The following is an 18694-nucleotide window of genomic DNA, read 5'->3' on the forward strand; positions in this document are numbered from 1 at the left end:
AGAAATTGGTGGCTTGCGGGGCTGGCTCCACTGAGGCAGGGAAATGGGTGTCTTTATGAGCATCTGTGGCCACCAGCCTGACCTTTGTGGACGTGGGCACTGGTGTGATATTGTTTAAAAGGTGCTGGAATGTTCCACCTGGCCCCTCCCAGTTCTCCCCTCACAGCTCAGAGATTATGGATGGCGTTCTACCAACAGAGACTCATTCCTCAGGCTAATGGCTTTTCACCCTATTAAAATGCAAATAACCCGGGAGAAGTACACATTAAACTCTACCTATCACCTGGGTTAAATAACATATCATTTTCTGAGAAGAGGTTTTAATGGGGAAGACACGGGAATTTGGGTGGGGCAGGCAGAGAGAGAAGACAGGGTGAATCAATGCACATGGTGTTTGAGGAGTAATGAATATTCATAATAGTAATATTTTCGTTTATGGCTTATGAGTCATCTACAAATATGTTACTGCATTTAATCTCAATGACATCGAAGAGAATGGCAGTCACCAAGGCGAGAGACACACGGAAGCATCCGCTCACATACTTGAAGACGTGAGCAAAGATCTTTTTCCGAACCTATGGAAAATGAAACGGAAAGGAAAGGAAAGGACCAGAACGTGGCAATAAAAGAAGGCAACAGAAGATGAAGGGAGGTCACACAGAATTACTTCCTGTCTATAAAATACAAAAATTAAGTAAATGACAGTCCAGTATGGTGATTCATCAGACTCTGGAGCCCACTGGCTTTTGAATCCTGGCTCTGTCAGTCTCTGTGGGACTGTGTGCCTCAACTTCCCCATCTTTAAAATGGGTGGAATCACGGCATCTACCGTATGGGGTGGCACGAGGATTAAATTAGTTCATATTGGTAACATTGCCAGGCAGAAAGTAACTGCCTTAAAGTGATGATTAAGCCCTTATACATCCTCATGTATGAACAAGAAATATGTCAAAGTGTTAACAGATCTTGACTCCATGTGGTAGAAATACGGGTTTTGAAAGAGAAAAAAAAACCCTCAAAACACACATTTTTGTAATCAAAGAAAGAGTGGGAGAAATTAATAACATGAATCAGAGGAAAACAGGAGGTTGGCAACGTAATATGTAAAGTTATGTTAATAGGATGTTAAACCTATTGATATTAAACCCTCAGTTAACTAAGGCTGTTCCTCTTAGTATGTTGTAAAACGTACAATATTTATCAATAATACATATGAATAGTACGATTAATGATACACACACAATTGATACAAAATGGGAAAACTAAAGAAGAATGAATAGCGGTCAAGGATAAATGAGCAACGAGACTGGTTAGGGAAAGGCAACATGATAGGCAGCGCTTCTGACTTTGAGGCAGGAAGTATTTAATGAATTATGTAGAGCTAAAGAATTATAGATTCCTAGTAACACATACTGAATTATCCTAGCATAATTATATAGCATCGTAATTACCAGCTTATGAAGTGACCTGCTATAAGCAGAACTAAAGACGCAAAAATATTACCGAAGTTAGCACTTGAGCACACGTTGCAGGAAACAATTCTGCGTTAGCTGAAGCCTGGGCAAAATGATCTAATCGGTCCTCCTCTCCTAACCCTCTGAATTTTCCCACCGAGGTGTATTTCAGGGTGATTTATGCCTCCGGTGCGCTTGGCAGAGACGATGGTAATTCAGCTCTTCATTCTTTGCTACCAAGATGCAAGGAAGACATTACACGATGAAAGGTGACAGCGACTTACTGGAAAGGAAGTGCTGGGACGCGGGGCCAAAGTCCCGGTGGGCTTCGTGCAGCTGCCTGATGCGGTCCTCAACGGCCACCTGGGGGGAAGAGGAGAGAAATGATGTCCTCTCATCAGATACAATGAGGAGCAATGAAAACGACGTGTCCTCTTTGGTCGGATCTTTTGAGCCTCGAAAGCCGGCCGACTAAAGCAGCAATGCATGACCCCATTTTTAAAATAGATTTTCAAACGTTTGTTTATTTTGAGAGAGCGCGCGCGCGCGCGTGCACGAGGCGGGGAGGGGCAGAGAGAGGGAGAGAGAGAATCCCAAGCAGCCTCCACGCAGTCAGAGCGGGGCTTGATCTCACAACCGTGAGATCATGACCTGAGCCGAAATCGGGAGTGGGACGCTGAACCGACTGAGCCGCCCAGGCGCCCCCCCAGAGCCCCGGTTTTACCGTACGGCCTCCGAGAGCCCTTTTCATCAAACCAGGGCCAAACAAAAAAAAAGACGTGCTTTCTCGGTAATGTGAAAATGAGATTTTTTTCACACTCTGCTCATTGGCGGACACAAACGAACTACTGCTCCAACGAGCATCAAAAATGCCACCTCTAAATCTTTCGTGCAAAGGTTAGGGAGGTTGTCATTCCCCCGTATACTAGATAAGTGAAGGATCCCAGGGATGGCGTTTATTTTGTGTTAGTCTATTGTTTTTGACTAACGTTTGTGGGAATCCTATTGGTAGTTAATGGATCATTGAGAAATAAAGAGTAACCAACAGCTGATTAACACTTAAGCATCAAAGAAGTAGACGCAAGGCTTCAATATAGCGTAATTACGGAGGAGATAATGAGATCAAAGACATTTTCAGATTTCAGTTTTTAGTAGACTTGAAAATTACTGCGAAGTAGATCTTCAGGTGGCATGAGATAAAAATTTCCATTCTTTTGTTTTTTTTTTTTTCCTATCAGGTTTTTCTAGAATATACTGATGGTGTCCTGATGGCTTAGTGAATTCCATTCTGGGGAGCGGGGCGGGGAAGGAAGAATGTGACGGGTGAAATGCTTTGCTTTCGTCATCTGGCATTCTGCGGACCAGGCATCAGGGGTGGCCCCAGGCACGCGAGCTTCACAAATCTGGATCTTAATTTGGTTCTGAACAGCCCGTGGTCGACAAGGGGTTGGTCAGCTCCTGCCCAGAGCCAGCAAAGCTCCAGTTGGTTCACTCCTATGGTGTGGCTAATGCCCAAGGGATAAAACAGATATTAGACAAGATCAGAAAAGTGGCTAAGGGAGTCTGGTCTAAAGCCGGCCAATCTCGCAGTATCAGTCAAGGGCCTAACACAGATTCAGAACAACCTTCTGTTTTCACTTTCTCCTAGCCTTGCACATCTTTGCTTGGAACAAATATTTGGAAAAGCACGTGGAGGTTCCCAAACGCGCAGGACGTGCTTCACTGTGACGCACGCAAAAGCGTGAGGCGCATCTCAAACCTCCCTTCCCGGCCCTATGGCCCCGCACCGTCTGCCACGCTCAGCTGGCCTGTCCTGCAACGTTCCATCCAATTTAACACCCGTGTGACTTGTTTTGGTTGCTGCTCCTCTCTGCAGCGTTCTTCTCCCCCTTCACTCCCAGTTCCAGTCTTTTCTATGTTTCTATGTCTACTTTCCAATCCCCCGGGTTGGAAGGGATCGCTTCCTCGGCATCCTCGAGGATCACAGTCTCTCCTTGGAGCATTTCTGTCATACTGTCTGTTGTAGTTGCAGGGACAGGACTTATCTCCTGCGATGCCACGTGAAATCCCCGATAGCCGGGACCATCCCTTGCTGTCCCGCCTCCCCTCCCCACCCTCCCGCAGGGCTCACTGAACCCTGCACACGGTAAGTGGGTCACAAGTGCTTAATGACTAGTTGACCAAACCAATGTGTACGTGTGACAGAGAGACGCCCAGAAAGACAGATATGGGAGAAGAAACAGGAACGTGAACTAACACCGCCTGCAAGCCGCACGTCCCTGGGTATGTTATTCCACCGTTAACTTTCCTTGTGGGTAAAATGGGACAACATGACCCACCTCACAGAACTTTTCGTGGGAAGTAGCTAAGACACGGGCAACGGTGGGCCTCGTTTCTTCCACATGGTGACTGCTCAATAAACGTTAACAGCTGTTGTTATCGTTGCTGTTATGATTCGTACATGGAAAGGATAGGTTATCGTGGGCAAGGCAATACATACATCACAAAAATGGCTGATATTTATTAAGCATTCTGTTCATGACAAGAGGAATTAACTTACTTAATTTTCACAGTAACTCGGTGGAAGTAATATTGTCTGGGGGCGCCTGGGGAGCTCGGTCGGTTAGGTGTCCAACTCTCGACTTCGGCTCAGGTCACGATCTCATGGTTCGTGGATTCGAGCCCTGCGTCGGGCTCTGGGCTGACAGTGCAGAGCCTACTTGGGATTCTGTGCCTCCCTCGTTCTCTGCCCCTCCTCTGCGCTCCCTCTCTCCCTCTCTCTCTCGCTCAAAAATAAACATTAAAAAAAGAAGTAATGTATCTTCCTACTTGAATGATGTAGAAGCTGAAGCACGAGAGGTTAAAAAACAACAACAACACAACTTGCCTACGTTTAAATAGTTAGTAGATTGGCAGAGCCAAGATTCAAACTCATTCAGTCTGACTCTTGCTCTTTAACTGCTATTTTAGAGATCAAAGTCAAAAGAAAAGCATTTTAGACATATTCAATATGCAGCTGGCCTTTCGATTTACCGACTGCAGAAGAGATCTAGTGTCCATATCTATGAAAGTTTAGTCATTGGTATCTTTTATGACCCAAAGCAAGGTGAGTTCCTGGTCATGAAGAATGTGATGCCATACGATTACGGAGGACACGCGCAAAGGCATGTTTAGAAGGACATCATTATTTCTAAATGCAGAATGGGTCATCTCATGAACAAAGTAACCAAGAGATGGCTGTGAAAGTTCGGGGGTGGGGAAGAGTGGATGAGGAGGCCACATGGGAGTGGACAGTGACCAGCGATCTTTTCATGTCCCGAGAAAGAAATCCCATGGGGGACATGTGGTAAAGGAGCATGACCGTGTCACAGACCCTGTCCCCTGGTGGTAATGTTAGCAGATTCATAGCGACCAGGGGGAGGCAGCAACTGAGTCCGTTAGAGGCCGCTCATCTCGAAGGTTGCTTTCTTCCTCTATAAGGTGAACTCCACAGGTAATTTCCAGGGTATACCCGATATTGTCAAGAAATGAAAAGGAGACAGAAGTGAATTCCCTTCCCTATAACTCAAAGTTAGGAAAATGCATGAGAGAGACTGAAATTAAAAATGCGTCACGTAATGAAATGAACACTTCAGGAAACAGTCTTAAAACAACTAAAGAATTAAGCGTAAAATATTTCTTTTCACAAATTATCCTTGGAGAAAGGTATTGCATGGATTGAATGCACAATTGAATAAACAAAGACCATCATTTTAAGACAGAGAAAAAACTTGAAGGCACACTGTAGCTACCTAAGAACAAAGGCACTTTATTCTGTGAGCAATTAGGCAAGGAAACGAAAGTTGATAAACTTTTGAAACAATAACCTCCATGCATCAGACCTTTCTAACTGGCCGTGTTTTTAAGCTATATCAAGTACTATATATAGGCTAGGAAGCAAACACCACAAATTATACACCACAATCCTGCGTTCTGGCCCAATTCATTTTTTTAAATGTTTATTTATTGATTTTGAGAGAGAGAGAGACAGAGACAGGAAGAGTGAGCAGGGAAGGGACAGAGAGAGAGGGAGAGAGAGAGATTCCCAAGGAGGCTCCCCGCTGTCAGCGCAGAGCCCGACGTGGGGCTTGAACCCGTGACTCGTGAGATCACGACCTGAGCAGAAACCAAGAGTCGGACACTTATCTGAATGAGCCACCCTGGCAACGCACAATTCATTCTTTACTCGGTGAATTCCCTGGTCACGTGACAAGTAGTCGCTAATACTGAAAGAGACACACAAGGAGAAAATGCTGTAGTCTCTGATCTTTGGAAGCATAAAGGCTTGGAGGTGAGGAGGAGGGATTAGCCGAGGAAAGGCCTGGGGCAGAACACAGCTGTTGGAGAGGGCGGTAAGGTACAGTGAGCTACCTATCCTGGACGCAGAGAGGCAAACCAAGGCTCTCCAGACTCTGCGGCTCAGGATTTTCCCGGCAAGGCCAAGGGAACCAGGGAAGATTTCTGTGCACTGACTCACGATTTGAGAAAGCAGCTCAGGTTTGGGCAGGTTGCAATCACCTAGGTGGGGGGTGACATGCGTTGGAATGAAGACCGTGTGGCCCTGGATGGGAGGGAAGGCAGATAAGGAGGTATTCGGAAAGAAGGAAGAACTGGTTAATTTTTGGTGTCGGAGCTTAATTTCTGAAGAGGCAAACAGAACGGGTGTATTTCCAGGGCGGAAGGCTAGGAGAGCGAGGATATTGCTGATGGGACTATGGCAATTCCAAAGGGAAGGAACCGCATACGGCGGTAGGAATTCCTCTGGAACAGGTGCATTGGACCTCACAGTGAGAGTTTTGCTGGAGAGGCCACGTAGAGCCAGGGGAAGAAGAACAATTTGTCTCCGTCACTAAAGGAAGGAATGGCAAGTGAGAATACAAGGGGTAGGGGTGACATTAGAAGGTGAGCAAGGCAGGAAGAGCCAGAGGAATTTAATTAGAATTATTTAAGGAGATGGAAAGAACCCAATTTCTTCTGAATTAATAGGCAATACCTCTGTTTCCTTTTATGAAAAGAAACACAAGCGTAACGTCTTCCGGGAAGATCCTGTATCTACTATTAGATAATAGATCAGGAAAGCTTAGAACTGGAAGAATCCTTACCTATTGATACACAAGAGTCTATTCATTAGAAGTATCCCAGATGGGCAAAAAACTGCCATCTGCTCCTTAAGTACTCATTTGCAGTATTCCTCAGTAAAATCATGTCGGAGAAAATTTTAAAAAAGGTCTTTTTTTTTTTTTTTCATATGCTCTGTGAGGACAGGGACACATCTTTCTGTTCCTACTATATCCCCGGTGGCTAGCACAGTACCCGGCATATAGCAGGTACTCTAATTATTAGTTGAATGAATTAATGTACAGATTATTCGAGAATTGTCACCCTAACAACTCCATTTTGCATGAAGAATTCTCTATCGTGAGATTTCCAGTACAATTTTTGGAAAGACACCCCCCCTTCCTTCTTTTTTTCCCTCCTTCTTCTTTTTTTCAAAAGTTTGTTTGAGAGAGAGAGAGCGTGCACGAACGGGGGAGGGGCAGAGAGAGAGAGAGAGAGAGAGAGAGAGAGGGAGAGAATCCCAAGCAAGCTCCACGCTGTCAGTGCGGAGCCTGACATGGGCTTGATCCCACGAACCGTAAGATGATGACCTAAGCCAAAATCAAGAGTCAGACACATACACGACCGAGCCATGCGGGCGCCCCTCTTTCCTTCCTTCTTGATGATCAAAGTATAAAAAAGAAAAGAAGAAAACCATTTAGATTTACTGGGCCTACAATACTGGGCCCAAACATTTTAAAATAATTTGCAAGACAGACCAAGAGCCCCAATCTCCTGCCTATTTGTTTTACTCTCATTTTTAAAGAATCATATTCGAGAGCTATGAGGACTCTTGTTATTTGCCTTTGCTTTCTCATCTCAGATGAGTTCTACAGGCAGCGTACTGTTTGCAGAGACCTCCCTTCTTTCGTGCCAAGAGACGTTTCTTCATTCATTCACAAGATACAAGAATGTAAGTTACTTGCCCATGAAGACAGAGATGTTGATTATCTCATTCGTAGTTTAGTCCAGGGCCTAATACCTAGGAGATGGTCAACAAATATTTGATCAATGTGATGAGTGGAAATACTTCTTGAGTCCCTGTTATCTGTTAGGTACTACACACCTAGTATTAAGTATGAGTATCGTAGACTGGAGAGCAACATTTTGGGGATGGTGAATGAACACCAAGTCATTCAACTAGATTAATGATAACACATTCTCTTCCCAGCTGTGACTATTTCCCAAAGCTCAGTCCATGCTTCTGTGCGTTCTGAAGGATATCCTCATTTCATTTTTGTCCAAAGTTGCTTTAAATAAGTCAAAAAGAAGGGAAAAGGAGAGAGAGCATCGGGGCTCCCAGAAATGATTTCAAGTAAATTTACCTACGTGCAAATGTTACTAAGCTTTATTTTCAGTTCTCAAGGGCTTCCACTTTTTCTTTTGACCTGTTAATTACTTTCACGTTTTCGTCTGCACTGGACGTTTCAGGAGAGCCAAGGGGTCCCTCCTGATGTGGCAATACATTGCTAAACAATGTGATTTCTTCCTAGTGTCCAAGCGCTCTTACCGGCACTATGTGCATAAGTCATGTTTACTCCAGTCTTGGGAAATGATGTAACTCGGCGTGTAGGTTTTGATTTTCTGGCTCTCAGTGTGTCTAGACCTTTGATAAATATCCATAGGCATGCAGGAACGAGACTTCACACCTACACTAATGAGCCCATAAAAAACCCCACAACCCTCTCCTGGTGCTGTGATGATCGTGAATAAACCGTGCACATGCACGCAAATGACTCTCTACAGTCTATTCGTGAGTTTTCGTACCGAAACCTTATAGCGTGTACAGTTTTCTGCATGCATGTGTCTGTGTTCGGGAGGCCTTCCTAACTCATCTTACTTCCAAATCCTGACTTGTGATACTCATAAATATATGCCCAAACATGATCCTGGAAACTCTCTTGAGGTTTACTACGGTGGCCATTAAAATCCTTTCAACTAATTATAATCCTTTTCAGTCAAAATCCATTGTTCGAATTCTGATTCGTTTTGAGTTGTGACTGAAACAAATGGTCTCAGACAACGTTTGGAATGAGAGCTTGTGATGGGTACAGCTCAGCGGCTGAGCTCTCTTTCCCTTGACTTTCTTTATGTGTTTTCTTGACACTGAGACACTTAGGAGTTAAAAAGAGTTTCTAGCATTTGACTTCAGAAGAGATCATAGGAAAGCAACCTATGCTGACAGAAGGCTCACTCTGAGTACGAGCATAATTATTAGTTGATTTTGTGTGACTTATGGCATGGATGCTAATGTGTGCCATCCGAGACCATCATGAATCCACCTCTCTTCATGTTCCTCTCTGAGAGCTTTCCTCCCCCTTCTATTTTATATTTTTGTGTTGATCCCTTTCTTTCTTAATCTCTCTTTCTAAAAAAATTTTAGGTTGAGAGCATTCACGCACACAAATTGGGTAGGGGGAGGGAGAGGGAGAGGGAGAGGGAGAGGGAGAGGGAGAGGGAGAGGGAGAGAGAGAGAGAGAGAGAGGGAGAATCTTAAGCAGGCTCTACACTCAGCACAGAGCCTGACTCGGGGCTTGATCCCAAGACCCTGGGATCATGACTTGAGCTGCAATCAACCTACTGAGGCAGACAGGTGCACCTTTTCTTTCTAAATCTTTGACTCCTTTGCTTATTCTCTGCTTTCCCTTTGTTTTCTCCTCCACTCACCTCTCCACCTCCCACCAGCCCTTCCCAAATGTGTTCTATACAACCTACCAGCAAAGCACAGAGACTCCCAAACAGAGCCTAAAAGGATGTAGGTGTACCTGTGCCAGACAGGTGAGGCATTATGTCACTGGGAGCCTCGCCTCGAGCCAGCTGACGGGTGACACAATTTGCCGCTCCCAAATATGCCTAAGGATTATTTAAACTCATTATTATTTTTTTAATGTTTATTTATTTTTCGGAGAGAGGGAGTGACAGAGAGAGAGCAGGGGAAGGGCAGAGAGAGGGACACAGAGGATGTGAAGCAGGTTTCTTGCTGAGAACAGAGAGCCCAAAGTGAGACTCGAACTCATTAACCGCAAGATCATGACCTGAGCTAAAGTCTGATGCTTAACGGACTGAGCCACCCAGGCGCCCCTAAATTCATTATTTTTAAGAAACAGTAGGTACTGTAGAAGCTTAGACACCAGTAGAAGTTACCCTTTTGTAGGAGACATTTACATTTCTAAGAGAAATCTGCATTTTAAGCGTGTCTCCTGCTCTGTACCAGGAAGAGAAGTATGACTAAATCTCTAGAAACCCTTATCAACGGAGAAAGCAAAACTTAAATCTGCCTAGGAACCTTACTCTTGTTTACTGTGCTGTTCCTGGCAACCTCCCATAACTGCACCCTCCCCCCCCCCCGCAACGCCCCAGCATCTTTCTTTTGTCCTCAGCGGAAAGTGGTATTTAAGGCAGTGGCTTGAGCCATTTCGATGAGTTACTCAGTTTTCCTGGGTCTCTCCCAGGCATACATGTTATTTAACTGCTGCTTGCTTTTCTCCTGTTAATCTGTCTTTTATTACCGGAGGTCTCCACCAAGAACCTAGAAGGATAGAGGGAAAATTATTTTTCCGCTCCTGCATAGCCAATCGCTTCTCCAGGAACATCATTCCCCCTAATTCTGATGAACATCTCCGTCCACTGGGGAGCACGGGAGGACAAACACCAAGCCCTTTGTCCATTGTTAAGCCTTCAGCTTTCACCTCCCTGATTTCTCAAATGCACCTTGGAAGGGCGTCTACTGATTTTCAGACTTGTGCCAACGATTCATCCTGTGATAATGGAGTCAGGTTATATCAACATTAAGTTGACTTCACAGACCCAAGTACCTTCAGGGTATCATTAAGTTTAATTCAGAAAAGCAGCGATCAACCTCCTATCCTGCTTCATTTGTCAAAATCTCCAGTTTTGGTTGCAACTATAGACTGTTATGAAAAAACGTGATGGGAAGGGAAGAGATCATAGGAAGCATTTCTTTTTTTTTTTTGTTCCCCTTTGGTCTCAAAGAGATAAAAGTTGAATGACTCTGCTTGGCTGATGTAACTTGATGCAGATTTTATCTTAAAAAATAGGTTTCCCTCTTAAAAGCTTTCCTAATGTATCTCATGATTTGCAGCAGGAACTAAAGTCAAGTGGCTCGCACCTTGCAACACCGTTACTCACATTAAATCATTTACCTATCAGTCCCAGCTATTTATTCTTGAGCTTGTATTTATCCCGCATTTGGAAGATACCATTCTCACAGAAATTTCCCGAGGCCGCTGTAGCATTCCCTTCCGGGGGCATTTTGGGCCCTAAGTAGCATAATGCTCACATGGTAATTACATAATTATCCCGGCTGGTGTTAGAACACGGGAGTGTTCCCAAGGACCAGAAGTGGCAATTTGAAATAATTATCAAGGGACTACATCAGAACCGGTACCGCCTGAAAAAAAAAGATACAACGTATACAGCTGTGAGCAAATCGTCCTAAAATACGAAATCAGGAGAACAAATGAAAAAAAAAAAAAAGATCCAACGCCAGTAACTGCACCTACTTTTGTTTCATGGCAAAACCCTTCTATTTTGGGCAACGATATACCCGCGGGTTTTCAGTGTGTTCTACTCGGCGTCGCCTTTATAATAATGGCCCGGAAGGAGGCTTTGCTCAAATATGCGCACGACAATCGTTACCCAAGGAAATCCACATTCCTTAAATCCCAAGCTACCCACAGCATTTCCAAAGCTTCCCGACCTCGACTCCCTTCACGGTTAATTCGACCGCGGATCCAAGAACCTTGTGTGCCAGGAGCCCCTGTTGGCGGCGCCTGGCTCTCCTCCCGGCCACTGAAAAGCGCCTTTCTCTGCTCTCGCCGAGGCAGGGTTGCCCAAACAGGATCACGTCTTTCGCTACAAATCAATAAACCGGAAGGTCTCATCCACTGCACTTGCCAATTCTACAGCGTTCAGTCCTTCTCTCTCCTTTGCATATCGGAAGACAGGGCACGAGTTAAATGAAGAGGTACACTTTAGGTTTCTCAACGAAGGCCAGAGGATAGCGCAACGGCCCTCTATCGTGTTTGGCGTGGATTTGCCAGAACTGGAGGTAAACTGGACGTGTCCTCACTCCCTGTAGTCTCTCGTGTCACTGCCTGGCCTTCTTTACACTCTCCAGGCTCAGCCCTCTCTTCCTCTCTCCCCCTGCCTCCCTCCTCCTTCACCACACCTCACCCCAACCCCGGAGGTGGTTTATAATCTCCTTGAACAGTCCTAACACTTCCCCGAACTAGTGGGGACATTTTCACTTGAAATCTAAACTAAAGCTTGCTTTCTTTCTTTCTTTCTTTCTTTCTTTCTTTCTTTCTTCTTTTAATGTGGCTTTACACGGTGCAGAAAACCACAGGGAAAAAAAAAAACCCTCGAAAATACAAGGTGATCTTTTATAGGAGAAACAAAAGATCGAATTTCTAGGTCATCACCGAAGTAGGTATACTTCCTTGAGCAATAATCTGAAGTACTTTATGAGATTCTTCCTTTCACTAAAGCAAGAAATCCTAAAATCCATCAGGATATGTGCACTGTGCCTTGACTTTCTTTTTAATCCTCAAGTGAAACCAACACAGTAAAGTGTAATAAAAATGCATATAGCCCCAGGCTTTGTGCCTTAGCAAAGAGAGAAAAAATAAGCTTCTTGACTTAATATGTCTACTGTGAATAATCAGCCACCGCATTTGGGGATCTTGCTTTATAATCTTAACGCAGAACAGTGAACTCCATGTTCATGGTATGACAAGAATAAAGGATTTTTTTTCTTTCTTTCAAAAAAAAAAAAAAAAAAAGACTTCCCCCGTTTCCCAAACCAGATACATGTGTCAACTTAAAAGAAATGAAACCAGGGGCTGAAATCTCTTGAGCTTTATTAATACGTTCTCTGCATTTTCCCTGAAGTTGTCAATGAAGTGTGGGCAAGGAAAGAGAGCGGCCCTAGGCTGGGCAAGGATGTGGCTAACATTCATTCTGGAAGCCTTCTCAGCCCCGGTCCCAGATGTTTAGCCCGTCCTTCCCAAGGACTGGCTCCTAGCTGATTAATAAACATTCCCGGGAAGATCAATGATTGCTCATAACAGGCTTCCAGTAACCACAGCTGTGAATATTTGCATTTAAGAGCAACTTTAATTAAATAATTAAGCAATTAATTACTCAAATACTTATTGAGTGCTTGTAAGACACTTTGTTAGGAGAGGAAGGAGAAAAAAAATAAATAAAAAGCCAAGGAGCCTATTTTTAATGCATTTACGGATTAGATATTTACAAATAGGCATCACGAAATAGCACGGGAAAGATTTTAATGTACCGCGGTCATGCTCCAATTTGACCGTGTGTCACCACTACCTGAGAGGTTTCTAAAAAACAGATGCTTAACTCTTCTCTAGAATTTCTATTTTTAAAAAAAAAATTTTTTAACGTTTATTTATTTTTGAGACAGAGAGAGACAGAGCGTGAATAGGGGAGGAGCAGAGAGAGAGGGAGACACAGAATCGGAAACAGGCTCCAGACTCTGAGCTGTCAGCACAGAGCCTGACTCGGGGCTTGAACTCACGGACCGTGACATCGTGACCTGAGCCGAAGTCGGATGCTTAACCGACCGAGCCACCCAGGCGCCCCGAATTTCTATTTTTTAAAGTTTATTTATTTTGAGAGCGCGAGGGAGAGCGAGTGCACACTTGCACACGCGTGCAAGTGGTGGAGGGGCCAAGAGAGAGAGAGAGAGAGAGAGAGACAGACAGACAGACAGAGAGAGTCCCAAGCAGGTTCTGCGTGAAGCCCAATACGGGGTTCGATCTCACCAAATTGAGAGATCATGACCTGAGCTGAGATCAAGAGTCAGACACTTAACTGACTGAGCCACCCAGGTGCTCCTTCTCTAGACTTTCTGACTTAGTCCACTTGGGACTGGGCTTGAGAAGCCATACCTTCCTTTAAAGCTCCACCAGGGACTCTGACGTCTAGCCTGTTTGGGGAGCCACTGGTAGAGTGGAAAGGCCACAAGTTCTACGGGTCAGTAAGACTGAGTCAGCACCCCTTACTGGCTCTGACACTTCAGCATCTCATCTAACCTTAGTTTCCTAATCTGTGAACAGAAGTACTCAGTAACAGCAACAGCAAACCAGCCATGGCAACCTTCACTGTGTTCCAAGCGCCAGGCTTCTGTTTTCTAGGTAGACTTCATTTAAGGTTCTCCTATCCTTACTAGTAACATTTTCATCTTTTACATTAAATTTTTTAAACAAAAAATATCATGCTCAGAGTGGTGTTTTAGGATGAAGGGAGCCATGGAACAAGTGTAGGAAGGATCAACAGCCAGGGAGAAAAACAAGAGTATTATAGATCATGATGGACCAAATGGAAGGGTCCTAGAGAGAAGGAGGAGTCCAGGAGACTGCAGACTTTCATCCTAGGTGACAAGGACACGTGTATAAATCGGGAGGGACCACCAGTGCGTTGGAGCAGAGTTCGATATGACAAACCAAAGCAGTCCATCGAGAGCGCTGTTGAGCAAAGACTAGATTGAACGATGGAAAAGTTACAGAGGGGGTGGCCGTGAATTCTCCTCAAAGCCCCTCACATCATTCATCCTGATGTTAGCAAGATTTCTGCTTGGGCAGAAATACTGTATTTGACTGAAAAAGACAACACGTAAAACATGGAACAGCATCGGCTGCAAAGTAAGCAGATGTGGACCAGAGCAAAATAGGGGTGGGGGTGGGGGGTAAATTTGGCAGACATACCCCTGTGGAAAGTTCCAGATCTAACTTACGTCTTTTTATAATAAATACACAAGTCGGCCAGTTGGGGATAGCTAGGTGATTTCTATCTTTTAGCAGAGCCTAAACAAGTCTCGAGTGGAGAGCATGAACGGTGAGCTCAAGAATCAATTATTCTACAAGCATTTCCAAGTGCTGGTATAGACATTGTACGGGGTGTTCATCTTGTGGAGGGTGGCGAAGACAGGGCATGGGACACTCCTGCTCTCGAGAACCTGGGTCTTATGGGAAGAACACCGCACACAGGACAAATCAGAAACTCTTAAGTGCTGGTCTCTGTGTTACTGACCAATACAAGCATTCCTAATTTCTAGAAGTGAGAAAGCCACGAGGCCTAGAATAGTCTGGAAGGCTTCACAAAGGAGGTGACACACCCTAGATCAACCTAGAGTCTTTGTAGCTTAGCATCTCGCGTCCCCTGAGGAGTATTATTTTGAACAGGCATTTTGTATACCATGACTGACATCATCTTAATGGATTAAAGATTCCCCAGATTTCACACAGTATTGCTTCTATGGTTGAGTTTTTCTTTTATTTTGGTAAGCAAACACTTCGTGGCTCTCCTCCCTTCTTTTAAGTGTCTCGCATTTGTTTGCCAAGAGCTCTCAAGGTATACTGATCAGAATGGTTTGTTTTCTTGTCTTGTCTTTACTATGTCACAATAGAGGTTTTTTATGGCTTTGTGAATATAGATGGTTGTATATAAATGTATGGTATCGGGGCGCCTGGGTGGCGCAGTCGGTTAAGCGGCCGACTTCAGCCAGGTCACGATCTCGCGGTCCGTGAGTTCGAGCCCCGCGTCGGGCTCTGGGCTGATGGCTCGGAGCCTGGAGCCTGTTTCCGATTCTGTGTCTCCTTCTCTCTCTCTGCCCCTCCCCCGTTCATGCTCTGTCTCTCTCTGTCCCAAAAATAAATAAACGTTGAAAAAAATTAAAAAAAAAATGTATGGTATCATTACTGGTCCTACTTGAAAACGATCTTCTTGCACTGATAACAAACTTTCTTCTAGACTTTTCCTAAAGTAATGTTAAACCTCATTCATAGAACTTTGAACATCTAGTCCTTGATCTAGGATTGAACACACATTTCACATCTTCGAAAAAACTTTTTTTTTTTTTTCTAGTTGATCTTTTTATCCCTTCAGGCATTAACCAGTCTTTTTATTTTCTGAGCAGTTCTGGAGCTACATTCCCTGGAGGCCAAAGCATCTACGGCAAGGCTCAAAATGTAGAGTGCTCGAAGTTTGCTTTTGTTGTGTTATTTTTCAGTAGAAATCCCAGAAAGAAAACTATGTTACTGCATAGGAGGACGTGTGGCAGTAAATTTCTGCAGCTTTCACTCTAATTTGGAGCTTTTAATATTTCAATCTGAGCTGGCACTGACCTCTAACTTTGTAAGATGTACAAAAGACAGAATACCTCGGAGTAAGCTTTCAGAGTCAACAAATCCACAGCGCAGGGATATTTAAACAGATCAGAAACTAGTATTTTAAAATAATACTTTCATAAGGCCATTTACGTGCTAAACAGATGACTTCTCTTCTGGTCACCAAAGCAGGCTTTAAGGACATTACGTACTAAGGAGGGCCTGGGTGGGTCAGTCGGTTGAGTGTCCGACTCTCGATTTCGGCTCAGCTCCTGATCCCAGGGTCTTGGGATCAGGCCCTGTGTCAAGCTCTGGGCTGAGCTTGCTTAAGATTTTCTCTCTCTCCACCTCTGCCCCTCTCCCCAGCTCACGCGTGCACTCTCTAAAATTAAAAAAGAACACAATAAAAAATAAATAAGTATTATACAAGTTAATCCAAAGTGATATGGGTCTTAAAAACCTAGTTTTTCAGGGCACCTGAGTGGCTCAGTCAGCTGAGCATCTGACTTTGGCTCAGGTGAAAGCCACCTGATCTCACACTTCATGAGTCTGAGGCCCGCACTGGGCTCCCTGCTGTAAGTGCAGAGCTCACTTTGGGTCCTCTGTCCCCCTCACCTCAAACCCCCCCCCCCCCCAGTTTTTCAAAAATCCACGATTTGGATGTTTCACTAATTCAAGTTAGCTTTTCTGTCCAAAAGTTAAACGCGTTGGTTGGAATCTCAGTAACAAGTACTGATCGATGCAAATAAGAACAAAACAGTCATCATTAGGAATTTCTCAAAGAGAAAAGGTTTCCGTGGCCTCTCTGACGATGGATGTGCATATAAGGTAAGCCTTCTGAGCTAAAGAGCAGGGTTCTCAGCTTGGGCATCATTAACATTTTGGCCCAGGTCATGCTTCGTTGTCCTAGCGTGTGCATTAGGGGGGGTCTAGCGGCATCCCTGACCTCTACTCACTAGATTCCAATAGCAACACCTCCCCAGCTGTGAAACACCAGAAACGTCTCCAGACGCTGCCATGTGTGTGAGGGCCAAAAGTTGCCTCTGGATGAGAACCACGGCTCTATTTTAACCTTTACTCTCTATTTCACATACATACCTGATGATCTCGATATGCGAGGTAAGACCTCGGTTCCATTCCATCACTCTAACTAGTGGCGATGGAAAATTAACGGTCTCAAGTCCTATACAGACTATCCTCAGATCTGCCTAATTCAGGATCCCTTTCAACGGCAATCTTAGCTCTGCAGCTCCCCATGGGGCTGGCACAGCCTTCAGATGACCTGCACTGCAATTTAATGGCTACACCCGCCCAATCCTGCCTCTCCCCCCCTCCGCCCCCCGTCCTTTTTTTTTTCTCCGCAGGTATTATTCTCCAATAAATCTGGCTTGGCATCTGCTTCCCAGAGGACTCAACCTGCAACACCAGTCAATCCATCAATTAGAGCATTCCATTCTCTTAGTCTAGATGGGCACTTCGTCTCTATCCGAGCCACTGAGAGTCAGGCTCTAAAGTTTCTAAATTCTTAAGTGAGAGTAGGTCGGCCTCTGTTCTGCTGGGGATGTTGAAGACGCTCAGAGATAGCAGAGGCACCGGCCGCATGTGGCTGCCTGAAAACCACTGCCGCTCCCATCATCCTTTGTTTCTTCTTGACTCATGTCAGTTTTCAGCCACGGCCAAGAGTCCGACCTGATACACTCTACAATAAAGGGGAAACTACAGAAACATTTGAGAAAATGAACACTGAGCCTAGAAGTTGTTATAAATGAACTCAGGTTAATAACTATTAAGAACTAGGTATACAGGTTGTTTAAGAATTACAAAGCGTTCCGCCTTCCTAAATCTAAAGCCACTTCATAAGAGGTGGGAGAGGGCAGGGTTATACCCATTCTCGTGTAACGATTCTACCAAGGGCTGCATTAATTCTCTGAGACTGTCTCTAATCTCATCACAGAGAAACAGTAGATACCGAATACTGGAGAGCAGCTGCTACAAGGTCGTCGACGCGCATTCGTTTGTTTCCTCCCATGAGACTTTCTGCAAATGTGGGTGTACTCCTGCCCAGCACACCCCACCCCTTCTCATTTCCCATTCCTCGTTGCTAATATTAGGAAGAAGGAACATGTGCACGAGTGAGATATTTGACTTGAACCAATCTCTCAGGCTTGAGAATATTTCCATGTGTGTGCATTTAAGACTGAAGTATGCGCATTTCCGTACTTTTTTTTTTTTAATAGAAAGGTTTCTTTGAAAATTCGAAGCCACCTTTGTCCACTCGAAGTGGAAATGAAAAGCTTCATTTGTGAAAAGCCGCACTGACTGGAGCTGCTGGGGATCGTTAGCGGGAGCTGGATCTTCAAAGGAGCTCCTGCGTTACGAAGAGGCACTTGGAAATTTCCGCTAAGTGCTGAGCACCTGGGATTTGGTCATTGGAAAGGGTGTTCGCTTCAAGTTGTTTTAGATTCCAGGTATAAGAGATAGCACCTAGTATTTGTTTTTCTCACTCGGACTTATCTCACTTAGCCCGATGCCCTCAATATCCATCCATGTTGTTGCAAACGGAGCATTACCTCCTTTCTCAGGTCTAAAGAGTAGTCCACAAAGGGGTAGGGGGATGGGAAAGACGGTGTTTAAGGGTACAGACCTGCAACCAGTAGAGACCTAAGTCCTGGGGACACAGTGGAGTGATCACAGACAACACTGTATGATAAACATCCAACCTGACGAGAGACTAGATTTTAACTGCCCGACACCGTAACAAATGTTCATCATGTGATACGGTGGAGATGCGAGCTAACACAACTACAGCTATCATACTGCAATATAAATGTATCAAATGAACACGTCGCACATCTTAAACTTACAGAATGTTACCTGTCAGACGGAACTCAGTAACAAAAAAAGGAAAACAAGGTTTTAGCTGTGGACAGACCCTCATAGTTATCCCGT

The 18694-nt window shown here is 44.6% G+C and overlaps 1 protein-coding gene across 4 annotated transcripts in view; it reads right to left on the reverse strand.

The window, feature by feature from the left end:
• Nucleotides 1–18694, reverse strand: part of DMD (dystrophin) — a 1630689-nt gene that overhangs the window by 232453 nt on the left and 1379542 nt on the right. For all 4 annotated transcript variants that reach the window (XM_047076051.1, XM_047076054.1, XM_047076053.1 and 1 more), the window contains one exon: nt 1739–1817. In XM_047076051.1, coding sequence (XP_046932007.1) covers nt 1739–1817 — 79 coding nt within the window. The remainder of the gene's footprint in view (nt 1–1738; nt 1818–18694) is intronic.

This window comes from Lynx rufus, unplaced genomic scaffold (assembly GCF_022079265.1).
Source record: "Lynx rufus isolate CCGP_SWC_20201006 ecotype Redwood Valley unplaced genomic scaffold, mLynRuf1.p SCAF_14, whole genome shotgun sequence".
NCBI classification, from domain to species: Eukaryota; Metazoa; Chordata; class Mammalia; order Carnivora; family Felidae; genus Lynx; species Lynx rufus.